This window comes from Mobula hypostoma, chromosome 1, assembly GCF_963921235.1.
Source record: "Mobula hypostoma chromosome 1, sMobHyp1.1, whole genome shotgun sequence".
Lineage (NCBI taxonomy): Eukaryota > Metazoa > Chordata > Chondrichthyes > Myliobatiformes > Myliobatidae > Mobula > Mobula hypostoma.
In genome coordinates this window covers 237,080,851-237,099,497 of record NC_086097.1, presented here as the reverse complement: position 1 = coordinate 237,099,497, position 18,647 = coordinate 237,080,851, and the positions used below count along the sequence as shown (strand labels likewise).

Here is an 18,647-nt window from a genome sequence, read left to right as displayed (position 1 = left end):
AGGGCAAATCTGATCTAAACAGTAGAAGTATTCTAAAGATACTTAAAACAAGAAAAAATCTAAACTCCTTAAGGTATAGTTAAAAACCTTAAATTAAATTAGAAACATAGAAGAAACATAGAATACCTACAGTACAGTACAGGCCCTTTGGCCCACAAAGGTGTGCCGAACATATCCTTACCTTAGAAATTACCTAGGGTTACCCATAGCCCTCTATTTTTCTAAGTTCCATGTCCAGGAGTCTCTTAAAAGACCCTATTGTATTTGCCTCTACCACCGTCGCCGGCAGCCCATTCCATGCACTCATCACTCTTTGTATACAAAAAAAACCTTACCCCTGACATCTCCTCTGTACCTCCTTCCAAGCACCTTACAACTGTGCCCTCTCATACTAGCCATTTCAGCCCTGGAAAAAAGCCTCTGACTATCCACACAATTAATGCCTCTCATCACCTTCTACAAATTCTTGGCAATAGTGTTATAAGCCTTAGAGGGCAGTGTATGTGCGTGGATGAGAGAGAAGAATGGGTCTTCAAATCAGAAATACAAGAAATTCTGCAGATGCTGGAAATCATGATTCATTTGCGAAGGAAAAGATAATTCTCTTTTCAGGGTTTCTCAACATACAATACTCTACAAAAGTCTTAGGCACATATATATAGCTAGGGTGCACTGAGTACTACAGTAATTTTATGTACTGCGGCTGCTGCAAAGAAACAAACTTCATGAAATACAATATGTGAGTGATGATAAACTTGATTTTGATGTGGATCTAATTGCTGACTGAGAGTGGGAAGAGGGCAGAGAAAGGGGAATCATGGTTGGGAAAAGGGGAAAGGAGGGGTTAGGGAGTGGGAAGCACCAGGGAGACATTCTGTAATGATCAATAAATCAATTTTTTAATCAAATGACCTTGCTTGATGTCTTTGGACTGAGTGTCTCTGTACCCACGCCATCCTCCGCCCCCGGCCATCCTTCTCTGGCACCTGTCACGCAGCCTTCCCATGGTGCTCCACCTTCACCATTCCCAACATCCTTTGCTCTGCCAGATTTACAAACTGGCTCCCCACTCCACATTGACAAATACAGGGTTCTGCAAAAAGTCTCAGGCATCCTAGCTGTATATGTGTGCCTAAGACTTTTGCACAGTCCTGAATTCAAGTTGAATATGCAGCGCATATTCCAAGCTCTAATTTTTGGGTTCAGGAGTAGAGAACGTGCAATTCAGTTTGTTCGATAACCCAAGATTCAGAGCCGTTGTGCAGATGTAACTGGAAAGCAAAATTCCAATCAAATTGGCATCCATGGCTGCCAGTCCTACTTCTATACCATCGCTTTAACCATGCAGTCCAGAGTATGAATTCTGACCTTTGCTTACCTCTGCCTTCAGTTGTGGTTTGACTTCATTTAGCTTTGGTTGACCCCTATTTGTGGTCCTTCTTGACATCCTTCAAAAATCAATTCAGAAACGTTTGTGTCTAGGATACCATGAGCCCATTTGAAATCCTGCTCTCATTTTAAATAAAAGGCCTAAATAAATAATTTTATTATGATTCCCATTATTTCCTATTTTTTTAACCACTTGGAGGTCCAAATCCTAAGCTGAACATATTCTATCGCTTGGCAGGATAGCATGAGGGTGCCAACAGCAATACTTGAATTTGCATATTATAATGGGTTTCTGCTTATGTCAGAGTTAGGCATCAAGAAAATGGCCTACTTGAAAATAAGTAGGTCAAGCTTCTTTCAAGAGGTCTACATTACTTGCTGAAAAGCACAGTTACATCGGGATCAAAGTTGTTCTCCCCGAAGGGTAAACATTTAATCACCACCACGTGACTTAAAGGAAAATGTAATTAGTGGTTGTCTGTTTTGCATTTAGTAAAACATTAGGAATTGCTGCCTTGATTGATAGCTATTCCCTTCATGTAGCTTTTGTTAAACTGAATTTATACTGTTAAACTAAGGGAATGTACTTAAGACAAATCACCCCTAATATATCACACATTATTTAAGTACTCCATCATTATTAAAGAAAAAAATCAACCCAGTGAACTGATGCTGTTTCTCCCTACATCACAACACTTCTGATCTGCACCCTGTACAAGACATGCTTAATAATTTCCATTTTAGATAATCAAGATTTAGAGTTATATAGCTCCAAAACAAGCTGTCTGGCCCACCATGTCTATATAGGGTGTCCGCTTAAATGTTTCTGAAATACAGTAATTATATCTGATTCCACAACCTTCACTGGCAATGAGCTCCAAATATCAAACATTTTCTGTGTAAATAAACAAGAAACTTCCCCTGAAGGCTTCCTCATTAAAGCTTCTCCCCCTCATCTTAAACTATGCACTGTGGGTTTTGATATCCAAACATGGGAAAAAAGAGATTCTATCTACAGGCTGTCTCTATTTTTTTTACATTTACTTTTTTTAAAGGCACCCCTCAGCCTTCTTTGCCCCAGGGAAGACAAAAACACAGCCTACACAATCTCTTCTGATAACTCAAGTCCTCCGGTGCAGGCAACATCCTGGTGGATCTTCTCTGTACCGTCTGCAGAGCAACCACATGTTTCCTGTAATGTAATGATCAGAACTGCACAGTCTGCCAATTAGTATGGACCAATCAGAGTTTGCAATGCTAGGAAGGTAAGCATACTTACATGGCACCATCACCACCCTATCTGTATGAACAGCTACTTAGAGGGAAATATGGACTTGAACCCCAATGTTCCCCTATTCATCATTATTGTGTTTCACTCTGCCATTTGGCCTACCCTTATTTGACGTCCTGAAGTACATCTCCTCACACTATCAGAATTAAGTTCCCAATGTCAATGCTCTGCCCAGCTTTCCATCTGATCTATATCCAGCTGTAGCCTTGGACAACCTTCCTCGCTGTGTACCACATCTCCGACTTTCCTATCATCCAAACATTTACGACCTACTCTTCTTGCGAATTGGTAATAGATGCAGCCAAGGTTCCGGCATCCATCCCTGCAATATACGACTTGTTGATCATTCGTCAACGGAACTAGGTCAGGAAATTCAATATGCAATCCGTAATTAATCGAAGTTCGCACATTATTGTCTTTGCACAAACAATAATGTAACTATGTTGACCCCAGGCCAACAACTTAGAACATATATTCTACAGTTCCCTCTGTACCAATACTCACTTAAGCCACTTTTCCAATTTAAAACACCAAAATGGAGGATCTCCATTGGCCAGACAATTGATCCTTTCTTCTCCCAGCCTCTGACATGAGTGTTCTTCCTCGTGATGGTGATCTTTCCCGAGTCATTGCTGATAGCACAATCAAAGTATCCACTTTTATATTGATTTCTAATCAACTCAAATGTTGTGGTCCAGTGTCATTGGCTGTGGGTCATGTGTCTGACCTTTAACACCTTTTTATTGGCTCTTCTCCAGACCTGCAGCCATTAGTTCTCTCCCAGCAAGTGACATTTGATGATTTATGGCTTTGTGTTCTCAATCAGCAATGTGTTTGATTCATGCAAAATAGATACTGGCTCCAATAGTCAAAAACCTGCATATGGAACTCAGCAGGCCAGGCAGCATGTATGGAAAAAAGTATAGTCGACGCTTTGTTCCGAAATCCTTCAGTAGGACTGGAGAAATAAAGCTGAGAAGTAGATTTAAAGGGTGGGGGGAGGGGAGCGGGAACCACCAGATGATAGGGGAAACCTGAAGGGAGAGGAATGAGGTAAAGAGCTGGGAAGTTGATTGGTGGAAGAGACAGAAGGCCATGGAAGAAACAAAAAGGGAGAAGGAGCCCCAGAAGGAGATGGTGGGTGAGCAAAGAGATAAAGAGAGAGGGAAAAGGGGATGGGAAATGGAGAAGGAAGGGGTTGGGGGGCATTACTGGAAGTTTGAATAATCGATATTCATGCCATCAGATTGGAGGCTACCAAAACAGAATATACAGTGTTGTTCCTCCAACTTAAGTGTGGCCTCATCACGACAGTGGAGGAGGCCATGGATTGATGTATCGGAATGAGAAGCGGAATTAAAATGTGTTGCCTCTGGGAGGTCCCGCTTGTCCTGGCGGACGGAGGGTAGATGCTCTGCGAAGCGGTCTCCCTATCTACATTGGGTCTCAACGATGTACAGGAGGTCACACCGGGAGCACCAAACACAGTAAATGACCCCAACAGACACACAGGTGAAGTGTCGCCTCACCTGGAAGAACTGTTTGGGACTCTGGATGGTAGTGAGGGAGGAGCTGTAGGGGCAGGTATAGCACTTGTTCTACTTGCAAGGAGAAGTACAAAGAGGGAGATCAGTGGGCAAGGATGAATGGAGAAGGGAGTCGCATAGGGAGCGATCCCTGCTCAAAGCAGAAAGTGGCGGGGGGGCGGAGTGGAGGGAAGGATGTGTTTGATTGAGGGATCCTGTTGGACGTGGTGTGTTGGATGTGGAGGCTGATGGGGTGGTAGCTGAGGACAAGAGGAACCCTATGCTGGATTGAGAGGCCGCTTCGCCAAGCATCTACGCTCTGTCCACCAGAACAAGTGGGATCTCTCAGTAGCCACCCATTTTAATTCCACTTCCCTTTCCAATATGTCCATCCATGGCCTTCTCCACTCTCGTGATGAGGCCACACTTAGGTTGGAGGAACAGCGCCTTGTATTCCGTTTGGGTAGCCTCCAACCTTATGGCATGAACATAAATTTTCAGACTTCCGGTAATGTCCCCCAACCCTCCACCCCCTTCTCCATTTCCCATCCCCTTTTCCTATTCTCACTTTTTCTCCTTGCCCACCATCAACTCTATCTGGTGCTCCTTCCCCCTTCTTTCTTCCATGGCCTTCTGTCTCTTTCACCAATCAACTTCCCAGATCTTTACCTCATCCCTCCCTCTCCAGGTTTCACCTATCACCTGGTTCTCTCTACCCTCCCCCCCCCCCCCCACCGTTTAAATCTATTCCTCAGCTCTTTTTTCTGCAGAATTTTCTCCCGAAATGTTGACTGTACTTTTTTCCATAGATGCTGCCTGGCCTGCTGAGTTCCTCCAGCACCTGTGTATGTTGCTCAGATTTCCAGTATCTTCAGGTTTTCCCTTCTTTGTGATTTGAAAAATCTTCATATTATATCCAACCAAAGAACATCTCACAAATATCTTCTTATTTGGAAATGATCTCCAGTACAGCACACTACGAGAAGCATCATTGGGTCTTCTCTAAAACATTGATCAAGCCAAGCAACTCACACACAAAATGGAGAACTTAAAACAGTTCCACAAGATGGCAGCCTCCATCTCCAAGCACATGGCAAGAACAAAGACAATTGATCTATCTGCTTTCACTGACCTTCGTCCATTCGAGTTTGATGTTTTCTTCCATATTTTAAATCCACCATGGCTAACACACTGGTCACCTACTTCGAATCGAGATAGCATCTTTCCATCACTACCCACTGCCTTTTATGACAAGCCGGTTTTGGATTCAATAAGTGTACTCACCTTGGATTGCATGTGCCTCAAACTTTTAGACCAACCTACCATGCAGAATCTTGTAAAGTAGACTATGCCTCCTTCCGCCTTTATCAGTCTTTAGAATCAGAATCAGGTTTATTATCACTGATATACGTTATGAAATTTGTTTTGTGGCAGCAGTCCAGAGCAATAGATAAAGTGTAGTTACATTAAGAAATATATCTACCTCCTCCTTAACGGTAGTAATGAGAAGAGAGCGCGTCTTGGGTGAAGGGTGGTGGCGGTAGCCATAATGAAGGGTTATGCCTTTTTGAGGAATCACCTTTTGAAGGTGTCCTGGATGCTGGGGGAATCAGGTGCCGGTGATGGAGCTGGCTGAGTTTACAACTCTCTGCGGCATTTTCCAATCCTATGCATTGACCTCCTGCATGCCCGATGGTGATGGCAACCAAGTAGAATGCCGTGCAGACCACCATTGACCAGTCCCCGCCTCTCCAAATGTACATCATTCCTGTTCCTCAATATTTTCTTGAATAGTTTCAGCACCACTGATGAAAGGCTCACTAATCTGCAGTTATCCATTTCTCTGCTTCCCTTCTTAAACAAAGGAACAACATTAGCCATCCTGTAGTATTCTGTCACCTCACCTGTGACTTACAAAGATGCAAAAATCTCCCTTAGGCATCTAGCTATGTCCTTCCTTGTTTCCCATAGCAATCCGTGATAGATCTCATTCATAATAGATCTCCTCCCTCAGCTCATTATTTTCCATATCCTTCAAAGTTCAAAGTAAAATTTATTATCAAATTACATAAATGTCACCAGATACAACCCTGAGATTCATTTGTTGAGATTCCTTCTTGGTGAATACAGATAAGAAATTTTCATTCAGGATCTTGTCTATATTGCCTTGCTCAACCCTAAGGGAACCTACTTTCACTTGTTTGCCAGCTGCAATCTTGGTCCTGATAGAATTATAGAGGGTCTTGGAATTCTCCCGAATCATACTTGGAATATTTCTTGTCTTCCTTTCTCTCTGCCGATTTCTTTCTTGAAAGGGGCAGCCCGACAGCATAGTAGTTAGCACAGTGCTTTACAATATTGGCGACCCAGGGTCAATTCCCACTGTTGCCTGTAAGGAGTTTGTCATTTTCCCAGTGACCACGTGTGTTTTCTATGGGTGTTCATCTTTCCTCCCACAGTTGGAAGATGCACTGGTTGGTAGGTTAACTGGTCATTGTAAATTGCTCCATGCTTAGGCTAGAATTAAATTGGGGGATTGCTGGGTGGCAGGCTCGAAGAGCCAGAAGGGCCTATTGTATCTCAATAAAGTAAAAGAAAAGAAATATACAAGTTCTCTCCTACAGTTCGCTCTGCAAAGGTCTTTAACTATACCTGCCATATTCTACTTTTTTATTTGATCAATTAGCTCTGCTAATATAGTTTCATTAAAAAAATAAACTTATTCATGAGGTGAGTCGTTTGTTCCAGCAATATCATGTGGTGCACCCAAAGCATCAGCAAATGGAGGAGTTTTTGCCACCGATTACTCAGTAGGCACACGTGTCAGCTACTTTTGCAATGATGGCTACCGGTTTCCATCGAAGGAGCATTCCTCTGCCATGTGCCAACAGGATGGTATGTGGAACAACCAGAACAGTCCACCGAGGTGTAATGGTAAGGAATTTAAACAACTTGCTCTCCTTGTGCCGCGAATTATGCTTTTAAAAGATAAGCTACTCATTAATGGAAATGAAAAATCGTCAGTGAATGCCCTAGTAATATTTTTAATATTGTACAGTTTTAAGTATGATTTTTTTTGTCCTGCTGTAGGGTAGGATATTTCTATGTGTTTGATATCCTGTTTTTCTAGTCCATAAGACCATAAGACATACTAGGAACAGAATTTGGCATTTGGCCCATCAAGTCTGTTCTGCCATTCAATCATGGCTGATTTATTATCCCTCTCAACCCTATTCTCCTGCCTTCTCCTTTTATTTAACACCCCTATTAATCAAGACAAAATGTTCTGTTCAGATATGACAAAGAAAATTTATACTAATATCTCCTGCAGCTATTTAAATGTTCAAAGTAAGTTTTATTACCAAAGTACATATATGTCATCACATACAATCTTGGAGATCTATAGAACAGTAACTATAACAGGATCAATGAAAGATCAACCAGAGTGCAGAAGACGACTAACTGTGTAACTGCAAATAATATTAAATATCAATAAGTAACGAGAAAACGAGATAATGAGATAAAGAGTTGTCAAAGTAAGCTCGTTGCTTGTGGGAATATCTCAAAGAGGGTTACAAGTGAGCAGTTATCCCCTTTTATTCAAGATCCTGATGGTTGAGGGGTAGTAACTGTTCTTGAACCTAGTGGTGTGAGTCCTGAGGCTCTTGTAACTTCTACCTGATTGCAGCAGCAAGAAGAGAGCATGACCTTGGTGGTAGGGATTTCTGATGATGGCTGCTGCTTTTCTACGACAGTGTTTCATGTTTCAATGATTGAGAGGCCTTGACCGGTGATGGACTGGGTTGAATCCACTACCTTCTGTGGAATTTTCAGTTCAAAGATATTGCCGTTTCCCATACCAAGCTATGATGCAGCCAGTCAATACACTCTTCACGACACATCTATAGAAACTTATCGAAGTTTTAGATGTCATGCGGAATCTATGCAGACTCCTAAGAAAACAGAGGTGCTGCCATGTTTGCTTTGCAATTGCTCTTATGTGGAGGGTCCTGGACAGATCCTCAAAATGTTCTAATTTGTGAAGGATTTTAGCCTAGTATTTCTTGTTTTATGTTTGTGCTCATGAAAACATATTTAGAGTTCCGTGTTGGTAGTTCCAAAAATGTTAGTTTAATTACAGGAATGTCAACAACTCTGTCACAGAGATGGTGACATCGTAAGCTTCATGGATTTTTTTAATTTCATTTAAACACTCCCTGGAGCACCATAGAAATCTGCCCCATACTGCTTTTGATAATTCTGGCAGTTTATCCTTTCTGGACGGTCTCAGTGATATTGTAGTCTCTGGCTTCATTAGCACCAAGAATGTATTCACACAAACAGTTGAGAATTAGCACATGAGAGAATTGCTGGCAAACCTTAAACCCAAGGGATCGAAGAGTGTAGATGTGCAGTTGTTTCGGTGTTACAGAGAGCAGAAAGGAACATTGGGTTTATGAGGGAACTGTGTAACAGTATCCTCAGGCTTAAACAGGCCAGTTCCTTGTTCTGATATAGATTAATAGCATTTGCTTTGCTATGCTGGAAATAATTTCAACATATGTAGCATTTGAGCAGTAGACAGAAAACATTGCAGGAGAACATCAGTGCCATGAAACAAATGCACCCATTTTCAATATTCTGAATGGATAATGCATTTGGCCCTGTTGCTGAATCATGCGTCATCTGGTGTCAATATCTCTGAGGACCTAACCTGGTCGCAACATATTGATGTAGTTGCAAAGAAGGCACGACGGCTGCTATTTCATTTGGTGCTTGAGGAGATTTGGTTTGTCACCTAAAACACCTGTAAACCTTTACAGATGCACTGTGGAGAGCATTCTGACTGGCTGCATCACTGTCTGGTATGAGGGAGGTGGGGTGGACTGCTGTACAAGATCGGAGTATATTGCAGAAAGTTGTAAAATTGGTAAGCTTCATCATGGGTACTGCTAGTCTTTGTAGTATCCAAGACATCTTCAAGGAGCAGTGCCTCAGGAAAGCAGCATCCATCATTAAGGACCCCCACCACCCAGGACATGCCCTTTTCTCACTGTTACCATCAAGAAGGAGATACAGAAGCCTGAAGGCACACTCTCAGTGACTGAGGAAAAGCTTATTGCCATCTGCCAACCAATTTTTTAAATGGACGTTGAACCCATGAACACTATATCATTCCATTTTTATTACCTCTTTATGCACTACTTATTTAATTTAACTTTTTTATTTATTTCTGTTTTTGCACTACATATTTGAACTGAACTATTTAATATATATATATATTTACTGTATTTTGGGTTTTTTCTATACTTATGGATTGCATTGTACTGCGGTTACAAAATTAACAAATTTCGCAACATATGTTGGTGATATTAAACCTGATTCTGATTCTGTTGGATCCTAACCTAAAAAAATGTTATTAATTAAAAAAGCATCCTTGCTTTAAAAAATATAATTATCATTCTTTCCTCCCTTTGTGAAGTATGACCTGCACAATTATGCACACAGTCTCAAAATGCAAGGACGTTTGTTTAGAAAAGAGATGAGGAGGAATCTCTTTAGCTAGAAGGTGGCAAATCTGTGCAATTCATTGCCACAGATAGCTATGGAGAACAAGTCAATGGGTATATTGAAAGCTGAGGCTGATAGCTTCTTGATTAGCAAGGGCGTCAAAATTTACAGGGAGTAGGTCAGAGAATGGAGTTGAGAGGTTAATATATCAGCCATGATGGAATGGCGGAGCAGGCTCAATGTCTTATATCTTATGGCCTATGATCTCAGCTGTGTGATTTGCACATTTACGCTATAACTTCCACTGATGCCATGGGATCAGCAAATACCTGGGGGTGTGGGTGGGGAGGGGAGAATGGAGGGTACAGGAGGCATGGGTTTGAAAGTGGATGCTGCCTCCACTCCAACATAGAGTCAGTGGTGACTCAGGATTGAGGAAGCAGCAGGACTGCAGATGATGGCATATGTTACTGGAGCCATAGAGCCTCACAGCACTACAGCTCAGAAACAGGCCATAATGCCCATCTAGTCCATGCTGGACTATAGTCCTCCAAACCCCTTGATAATCTTATCAAAACTGCTCTTAAGTGTAGAAATTGAACCTGCATCCACCACTTCTATGCTCTGGGGAATAAGGTCCTAACCTGTTCAGCCTTTCCTTATAACTCAGGTCCTCAAGTCCCAGCAACATCCTTGTAAATTTTTCCCTGCACTCTTTCTATCATATTAATATCTTCCCTACAGGTAGGTGACCAGAATTGCACACATGGGATCAGCAAATTCCTAGGAGGTGTGGGTGGGGAAGGGCGAATGATTTACCCAATTTCCCTTGGGATCAATAAAGTATATCTATCTACACAATACTTACCAGCATCTTATGAAACTTCAACATAACATCCCAACTCCTCTATTCAATACTTTGATTTATGAAGTCCAAAGTGCCAAAAACTTTCTTTGCCACCCTATCTACCAGCAACGTCACTTTGAAGGAATTATGGATCTGTATTCCCTGATCCCTCTCGTCTAACACACTCCTCCGTGCCCTACCGTTCACTTCTAAGTCTGACTCTGGTTTGTCCAACAGCTCACACTTGTCTGCATTAAATTCCATCTGCCATGTTTCAACAGGTCCAGATTCCAATGCATGCTTTGATAGCCTTCCTCGCTCTGCATTGTGCCCACAGTCCTGGTGTTTTCCACAAATTTTATACAGTATGCCACATTTTCCAGATCATTGACATTGATGCCAAACAACAATGATCCCAGCACCGATCCTTGGGACACGCCACTAGTCACAGTCTCCAGTCAGAAAGGCAACCACCTACTATGACTCCCTGGCTTCTCTTGTGAAGCCAACACAGAATCCAATTTACTTCCTCATCCTGAATGTCGTAACAACTGACCCTTCTTGACCAGCTTCCCATGAGGGACCTTGTCAAAGACCTTGATAAAGACCATGTAGACAATATCCATTAACTTGCCTTCATCAACTTCTCTGATTACCTCCTCGTAAAAATCTATAAGATTGGTTAGGCAGGACCTACCATGCACAAGCCCATTGAATTGAACTGAATTGAATTGACTTTATTACTTCTATCCTTCATATACATAAGGAGAAAAAATCTTTATGTTACGTCTCTGTCTAAATGCAATTTAAAGTAATTTATAATAAATAGTATGTCCAACAGGATAATCAATATAACATAGAAATACAGTTGTGTCAGCGTGAGTTAATCAGTCTGATGGCCTGGTGGAAGAAGCTGTCCCGGAGCCTGTTGGTCCTGGCTTTTATGCTGTGGTACTGTTTCTTGGATGGTAGCAGCTGGAACAGTTTGTGGTTGGGTATCCTTAATCATGTCCCATCTACCAAATACGTATATATCCCTGTCCCTTAGAATATCTTCCAATAATTTATCTACTACTGATATCAGGCTTTAAAGAGGTGGAGCTGAGAAATAAGAAGGTAATCAAGACATGGCTGGGATTATCAATAGACCCACTAATATTCAATGGGAATTAGAAGAACAAACATGCAGGGAGAATGTGAAAAGTTTTGAGAAAAATGGTGTTGGTATAATAGGGCATTTTAACTTTCCTAACATACATACAGTAGATAAGTTCAGGAAGCATTCCTTGGGCAACATATAGAGGGCCCTACCAGGAAGGGGACACAGCTTGACCTACTTTTAGGTACAGTAATAGCTTGGAGCAGGTGGCTGAGATGACAGTGGAGGAGCATCGACTATAGTCTGTTAGTTTTGAAATAGTTATGGAAAGGAACAGAACTTATCTACAGGTTCAGGTTCTAAAGGCAAGGCAAATTTTGATAGTATGGGACGGGAGCATGTTTTCGTCCAACATATATAAATGACTCTATGAGTCTAATTATTCTACATTATTAACAAAGTATGTTTATATCACATACATCAAAGATCCCAGCTTGGACTCTTTTCATGCACCAGTGGTCACCGACTTCCAATCAGAAGAGCAGCCCTTAACCACAACCACCTCCTGTTACCAACAGACAGAAAATGCTGGAGGAACTCAGGAGATCAGGCAGCATCTATGGAGAGCAATAAAGAGTCAACGTTTTGGGCTGAGACTGCTCATCGAAGTTCAAAGAAAATCTATTATCAAAGTGCATATATGTCACCATATACTGCCCTGAGATTCATTTTCTTGTGGGCATTCACAGCAAATCCAAAGAAACACTACAGAATCAATGAAGAACTACACACACCAAGACGGACAAGCAGCCAATGTGCAAAAGACAACAAACTGTAAAAATGCAAAAGGAAAAAAAACAAATAAATCATAATAAATAAATAAACAAATAAACAATAAGAACATGAGATGAACATTCTTGAAATTGAATCCATAGGATGTGGGAACAGATCAGTGATGAGGAGAGTGAAACTGAGTGAAGTTATCCCCTCTAGTTCAAGAGCCTGATGGTTTAGGGATAATAATTGTTCCTGAACCTAGTGGTGTGGATCCTGGAGCTCCTGTAACTTCCTTCCTGATGGCATCTTTGAGAAGAGACCATGTCCTGGATGGTGGGGGTCCTTGATGATGGATGCGACTTTCCTACAACAGCATTCCTTGTAGATCTCCTCACTGTTGAGGAAGGCTTTACCCATGGTGGACTGGGCTGTATACTCAAATTTTTCTGACTTTTCTGTTCAACAGCATTGATGTTTCTATACCAGGATGTGATGCAATCAGTCAGTATACACTCCTCCATGCATCTACAGAAATTTGTCAAGGTTTAAGATGACATTCTGAACCTTTGCATACTTCTCAGAAAGTAGAGGGGTTGTGATGCTTTCTTTGTAATGACACTTATGTGCTGAACACAGGACAGAACCTCTAAAACGTCAGTACTGATTATCATCAATTCATCGGGTTTGATCAGGTCTTGATGAAGGGTCTCGGCCCATAACGTTGACTGTTTATGCATTTCCATAGATGCTACCTGACTTATTGAATTTTTCAGCATTTTCTGTGTGTTGCTCTCGATTTCCAGCATCTGCAGATCCTCATGTGCTCCTGTTGTCAAGATGATTTGCCAGCCTGCTCTGAATCTGACAAACACTAATCTTTAACCTTGTGGACCAGCTTCCATGGGCTCATAACATTTCAGGCCAGCAACCTTGCTTGACTTCTGCCAGTCTGAAATTTAATGATTGGATCAAGCTGATGGTTGACTGAAAGGCTCGTTCACATGGCACCAAATTCAACATCACAGCTTTTCACATTTCTACAAAACCCCCTAAGAGTTCGGTTGAAAAATTACTTTTCACTTTAATGTGAAGTCAAATATGTGCAGGACGTACACAGTAAATGCAGGCGACAAGGGATAATTGATGAACAGGGGACAATGGGGTTCAAGTCTAAATTTCCCTGAAAGTGGCTATTCAGGTAGATAGGAAGTGAAGAAGTCATGTGGTATGTGGCATGTTTGCCTTTTGACTTCCTGATTGGTTCGCACTACTTGGCAAACTAGGCAAAAATTGTTAACTTAAATAAAATCAACTCTGTCTAATGTAGTCTTATTTCTTGAGATTCTAATTAAAGTTGATTTGTAAGACATAAACCTTTCTTTATATTTTCATTTGTTTCTTATGTTATCTTTATTCCCACCCCTTAGTTTATTTTTTGAAGCTGATTTGACTTTGAGTTAAATTTTCCTGGCTCAAATTCCACACTGCTCCTTACTGATTATTCACAGTGATCAGTCTGATCTTGAAACTTACGAACTTCCGGCCAAGAGTGCGGCATTATATTAGTTCCGGAAATGTAGTTAGTACGAGTACAAAATTGCTGAGAGCAAAATCCATCCCATTTTTTAAGTTATGGTGTGCCTGAATTCTGATAATTGTTAACGGGAATTGTATTGCTCTGTAACACAATAATGAATGTATTTTACTGTATCTGATTTTTGGCCTTTATAATTAATCAGTTTATTATCTGTCTTGTTATCAGTGATAACATGCCCCAGCATCAGTTCTTTCACTTTGGAGCATGGTAGTTGGAGAATCGTGAATGGATCAAATTATGAATTTAAAACAAAGATTGTCTTCACCTGTGACCCTGGCTACTACCGACTTGGCCCCACCACAATCACATGCTTGGCTAATGGAACTTGGAGCTGGGGACGAGCAAGACCACGCTGTCAGAGTAAATATTATTTTAAAACTTAATTTGACTCACTTTCAACGTTCTCAGCACAGAAATTTGTTATGTATTACCTTCGAACTGGAAAATAGGGTGATGTTACTCAGCAAGTGAGAGAGGTGCAGAACATTCTCAGAATTATGATACTTAATGCACTGGACTTTGAGGCAAATTAATAGAATAATCACAGAAGATAAACAAGCACATTGACAAAAGAATAATTTTTTTCAAATGGTGAAGGTAAAATAAGTGCAACAAAGCTTGGTGAGAACACTCTGAGTAATATGTTTAGTTCAGGAAGAACGAGAAAGAAGTCAGAGTGGAGAAAGTTCAAAGTAAATTGTATTATCAAAGTGCATATATGTTACAATATACAACCCTGAAATTCATTGTCCTGTGGGCATACTCAGCAAATCTATAGAATAGTAACTATAACAAGATCAATGAAAGATCAACTAGACAGTAGAAGCCAACAAACTGTGCCTGTATTGCTGTTGTGGGCCAAATATGCCTCTCCATGTAAGTTCGAATATAAATGTGAATAAAACTCTCCCTGAAAACGCAATGGATACAAACATTTACTCAAATTAAGGAAATTTTAACTATTCCTACTCATATTGCAATTGCTAGTTTTATTCCCGCCATTATTGTGTTTTCATGTTAAAATGTGTATATTTATAATTAAATACATTCCTGCATACCTGTCAACTAAAACAGTTAGTGTGTCCCCAAACCACTGGGTGTTGCCTGAAAGGAGACAGAGTTTAGCAGCCACAAACCTGAGTTATATTTTCGTTTGAAGAAACTGCCCCTGATTCAGAAATCCTATGGGACAATCGTGAGGGCAATCATAGGCACAGTCTTGGTGCTGCTGCTTTCTGGTACAACACAATGGAGCTGGGAAAACTGAATGAGTCCTGTTTGTTCGCACTGCTAAGTCACTTTATCATGGTACAGTGCTGTGCAAAAGTCTTAGGCATATATATATAGCTGGGGTGTCAAAGACTCTTGCACAGTGATAAGTTTATGTATTACTGCTGTAAAAAAAACAACAAATTTCATGACACGTAAGTGATGATAAACCTGATTCTGATATGGATCTTTGTTATGGACCGAGAGTGGGAAGGGGCCAGGAAGAGAGGAATCATGGTTGGGAAAGGGAGAAGGGAGCTGGAAGCACCAGAGGGACTTCTTGTAATGATCAATAAACTCTTTTGTTTGGAATCAAATGACCTTGCCTGGTGTCTCAGGGCTGGGTGTGTCTGCATCTGTGCACTCCTTCTCTTCCACCTGTCCCGCACCGCTTCTGCAGAACTCCACCCTTGCCTTTCCCAACATCCTTTGCTCTTGCCATATATACAAACTTGCTCTCCACTCCACATTGACAAATACAATACTCTGCAAAAGTCTTAGGCACCCTAGCTATATATATGCCTAAGGCACAGTATATGCAACCTAATTAGTGTATTGTGTGTCAGTAACGCATACTGAGAGATAGTAATACAAGAATGAATTTTCTTCTTTTCCTATTATAGTTATATCGTGTGGAGAATTAGGACATCCTCCGAATGGTAAAAAGATTGGAACTCAAACTACCTTTGGAGCTACTGCCATCTTGACCTGTGACACAGGCTACATATTAGTTGGTTCGATAGTCAGAGAATGCCTGGCATCCGGACTTTGGAGTGGGACTGAAACCAAGTGTTTAGGTATGACCCCTGTACAGTAATACATTTGTTTTTCTTCCCTTTAACAACTAGATTGGTTTTAAAATTTCAATTATACTTTGTGCACTCAGAATTAAAGTGCTTAATCCTAAATGTTAGTTGTACTTCTGCTGAACTTCAAAGGAAGTGTTTTTTTAAAATTGAAAGTGCCACATGACCTTTTATTTTCACTGTTAAGCTGGCCACTGTGGAGTTCCAGATCCAATAGTCAATGGGCAAGTAGTTGGAGAGAATTATGGTTACAGAGATACAGTGGTTTACCAATGCAATCCTGGATTTCGTTTGATCGGTTCATCCGTACGAATATGTCAGCAAGATCACAACTGGTCTGGACAGCTCCCGATTTGTGTGCGTAAGTAAGCTTGTTTGAGATCTTATTCTAGTTTTGTGAGCGTGCATGATGGACACAAAGTCAAATTCAAGTTTATTTTGATATTGTTTACTGCCACAGCTTGTAAATATGGGGGCTGCCAAAGTCATGAGTGTGTGATGCACAGAAGGAGCCATCAATGTCCTCTTTACAGAAATCGGTCATCAGTACAGACAGGCTGCCTGCACACCAACATATTGGAATCTGTGCTCAAGCTGTGTAATTTACCAATTAGCACGTGAATTCTTTTATAACCAGATGACTATCCATAATGCATGGGTGAAACGGGGTAGCATATAAGGCTTGCCAGGTTTGATGCGAAGGGAAAGGTTGTCATTTCTGTTAGGAATTTAAACCTCTCTGAACATACGTCTTCCTGTTTCCTTCATTCTTATCTCCATGCTGTTGAACCTAGCCTAGACCGGGAAACAGAATATTGTATAATAGATGGCTGACATTTTGTACTATAGCTCAATAACTTAACCCTGGTGACGTCAGTGCATTCTTAAAGAAAGACAGTGTATTCAGTGGATTGTAAAAAATTGAGCTAAGGTCACATTACTAGTCATATCTCTTTATTTCAACACAATACTGTTGTCGTCGTCGTCTTGGCTGCCCCTTGAGGTCGAGGATAATGGTCTTCGTTCTGAAGAGTGAAGATGCCTGTGTGTGTATTTGTTTAACGTGTACTTGATGTTGCACTCCAAGAAGCACACGATACTTCACAAATCAACCAACTGATTCCAATGGCATGGAAACCACGACGATCGGAGCTGATGGATTTGATGCAGCCTTCATCCGCCTTCACAGCCGTTGAGTTCGAAGTAACTTTGTCCGCCTGTTCCGCCGTTGAGGTCTTCGTTGGATTGTTCTTTGTCAGGGACCTCACCCTCGACCTTACCACCATGGGTGGTCCTACCAGGAGCATTGCTCCACACGGCCTTGCTCTCAGGATCACAGGACCACACAAGCCTCTCCACCGCAACAAGGTGACAATCCACAGACAAAACTGTATATAGTGATGTTACAATGGGATTTTCTTTTCTCTTCACTGTGGCTAATGTGAAGCAACAATTTGAATAGAATTGAAAGTTAATCTACAAGTAAGATGATCTGTTGGAAAGGGGAAGTACATCTGCAATGTTACTGATAAGCTTGTAAAGGGGGAGAGTGTTTCTATGCAGCCAGAATCTGGTTTATTATCACTGACATGTTGTGGAAGCAGTGCAGTGTAATATATAAAATAGTTACTTTAAATATATAAGTATTATAAGTTGCACTTAACAAAACAGTGAGGTAGTGTTCATGGTTCATTAACCATTCAGAAATCTGATGGCGGAGGGGATGAAACTAATCCTAAAACATCGACCGAGGGTCTTCAGGCTCCTGTACTTCCTCTCTGAGGATAGCAATGAGAAGTGGGCATGTTCTGGATGTGAGGGTCCATAATAATGAATGCTGCCCTCTTGACACACCCGCCTTTTGAAGATATCCTCGAATCTGCTCTGCCATTTGATCATGACTGATTTATTTTCCCCATTCTCTTGCCTTCTGTCCATAAAGTTTGATGCCCTTATCTATCATGAATCTAGTAAAGTTCCCTGTGTTTTGAATTTATGTAATTGGTACCGAGAAAGTCCCAAGTTTAATGTATATCCACATTCTGTTAAAAAATCTTTAGATCAATAATATTGTAACTATTATTAGCGTCCCATTTTGACAATGAACGATTGCTATTTAATTGATCCTCTGCCCTTTCTGTCCACATTTGTAACATACATCTTAGGTCAAGGATCTTTTGGAACGGGAGGTGTTTTAACTCAGACAGGATTGGTTTTCTGTTGAGGGTGACCTTCAAAACCTCAGTTCATTTTTTTGTTTAAAAGATATGACAACAAAGTTATTGGACTCGATTCCAAAAGCTTGAACTACTGAACTGATCTTAAATCCTATCTAGCCTTCCGCAGAGCATAATTATTTAATAGACATAAAAATTACTGGATCATTGTAAAATAAAATCCATTTGGGTTCATTCATGCAACTCAGGGAAGGAAGCCTTCTGTATTTACTCAGATTAAACAAAGCCCACAACACGATGTTTGATCTTAATTGCCCCCAAAATGGCTTTCAAGCCATTGTTTTCAGGACTAATTTAG

At 40.9% G+C, this 18,647-nt stretch overlaps 1 protein-coding gene across 1 annotated transcript in view; it reads left to right on the top strand.

The window, feature by feature from the left end:
* csmd3b (CUB and Sushi multiple domains 3b) overlaps nt 1-18,647 on the top strand; it is a 2,345,756-nt gene that overhangs the window by 2,194,379 nt on the left and 132,730 nt on the right. The window contains exons 50-52 of the mRNA XM_063066157.1: nt 6,955-7,140; nt 15,930-16,103; nt 16,300-16,473. Of these exons, the coding sequence (XP_062922227.1) occupies nt 6,955-7,140; nt 15,930-16,103; nt 16,300-16,473 (534 nt within the window). The remainder of the gene's footprint in view (nt 1-6,954; nt 7,141-15,929; nt 16,104-16,299; nt 16,474-18,647) is intronic.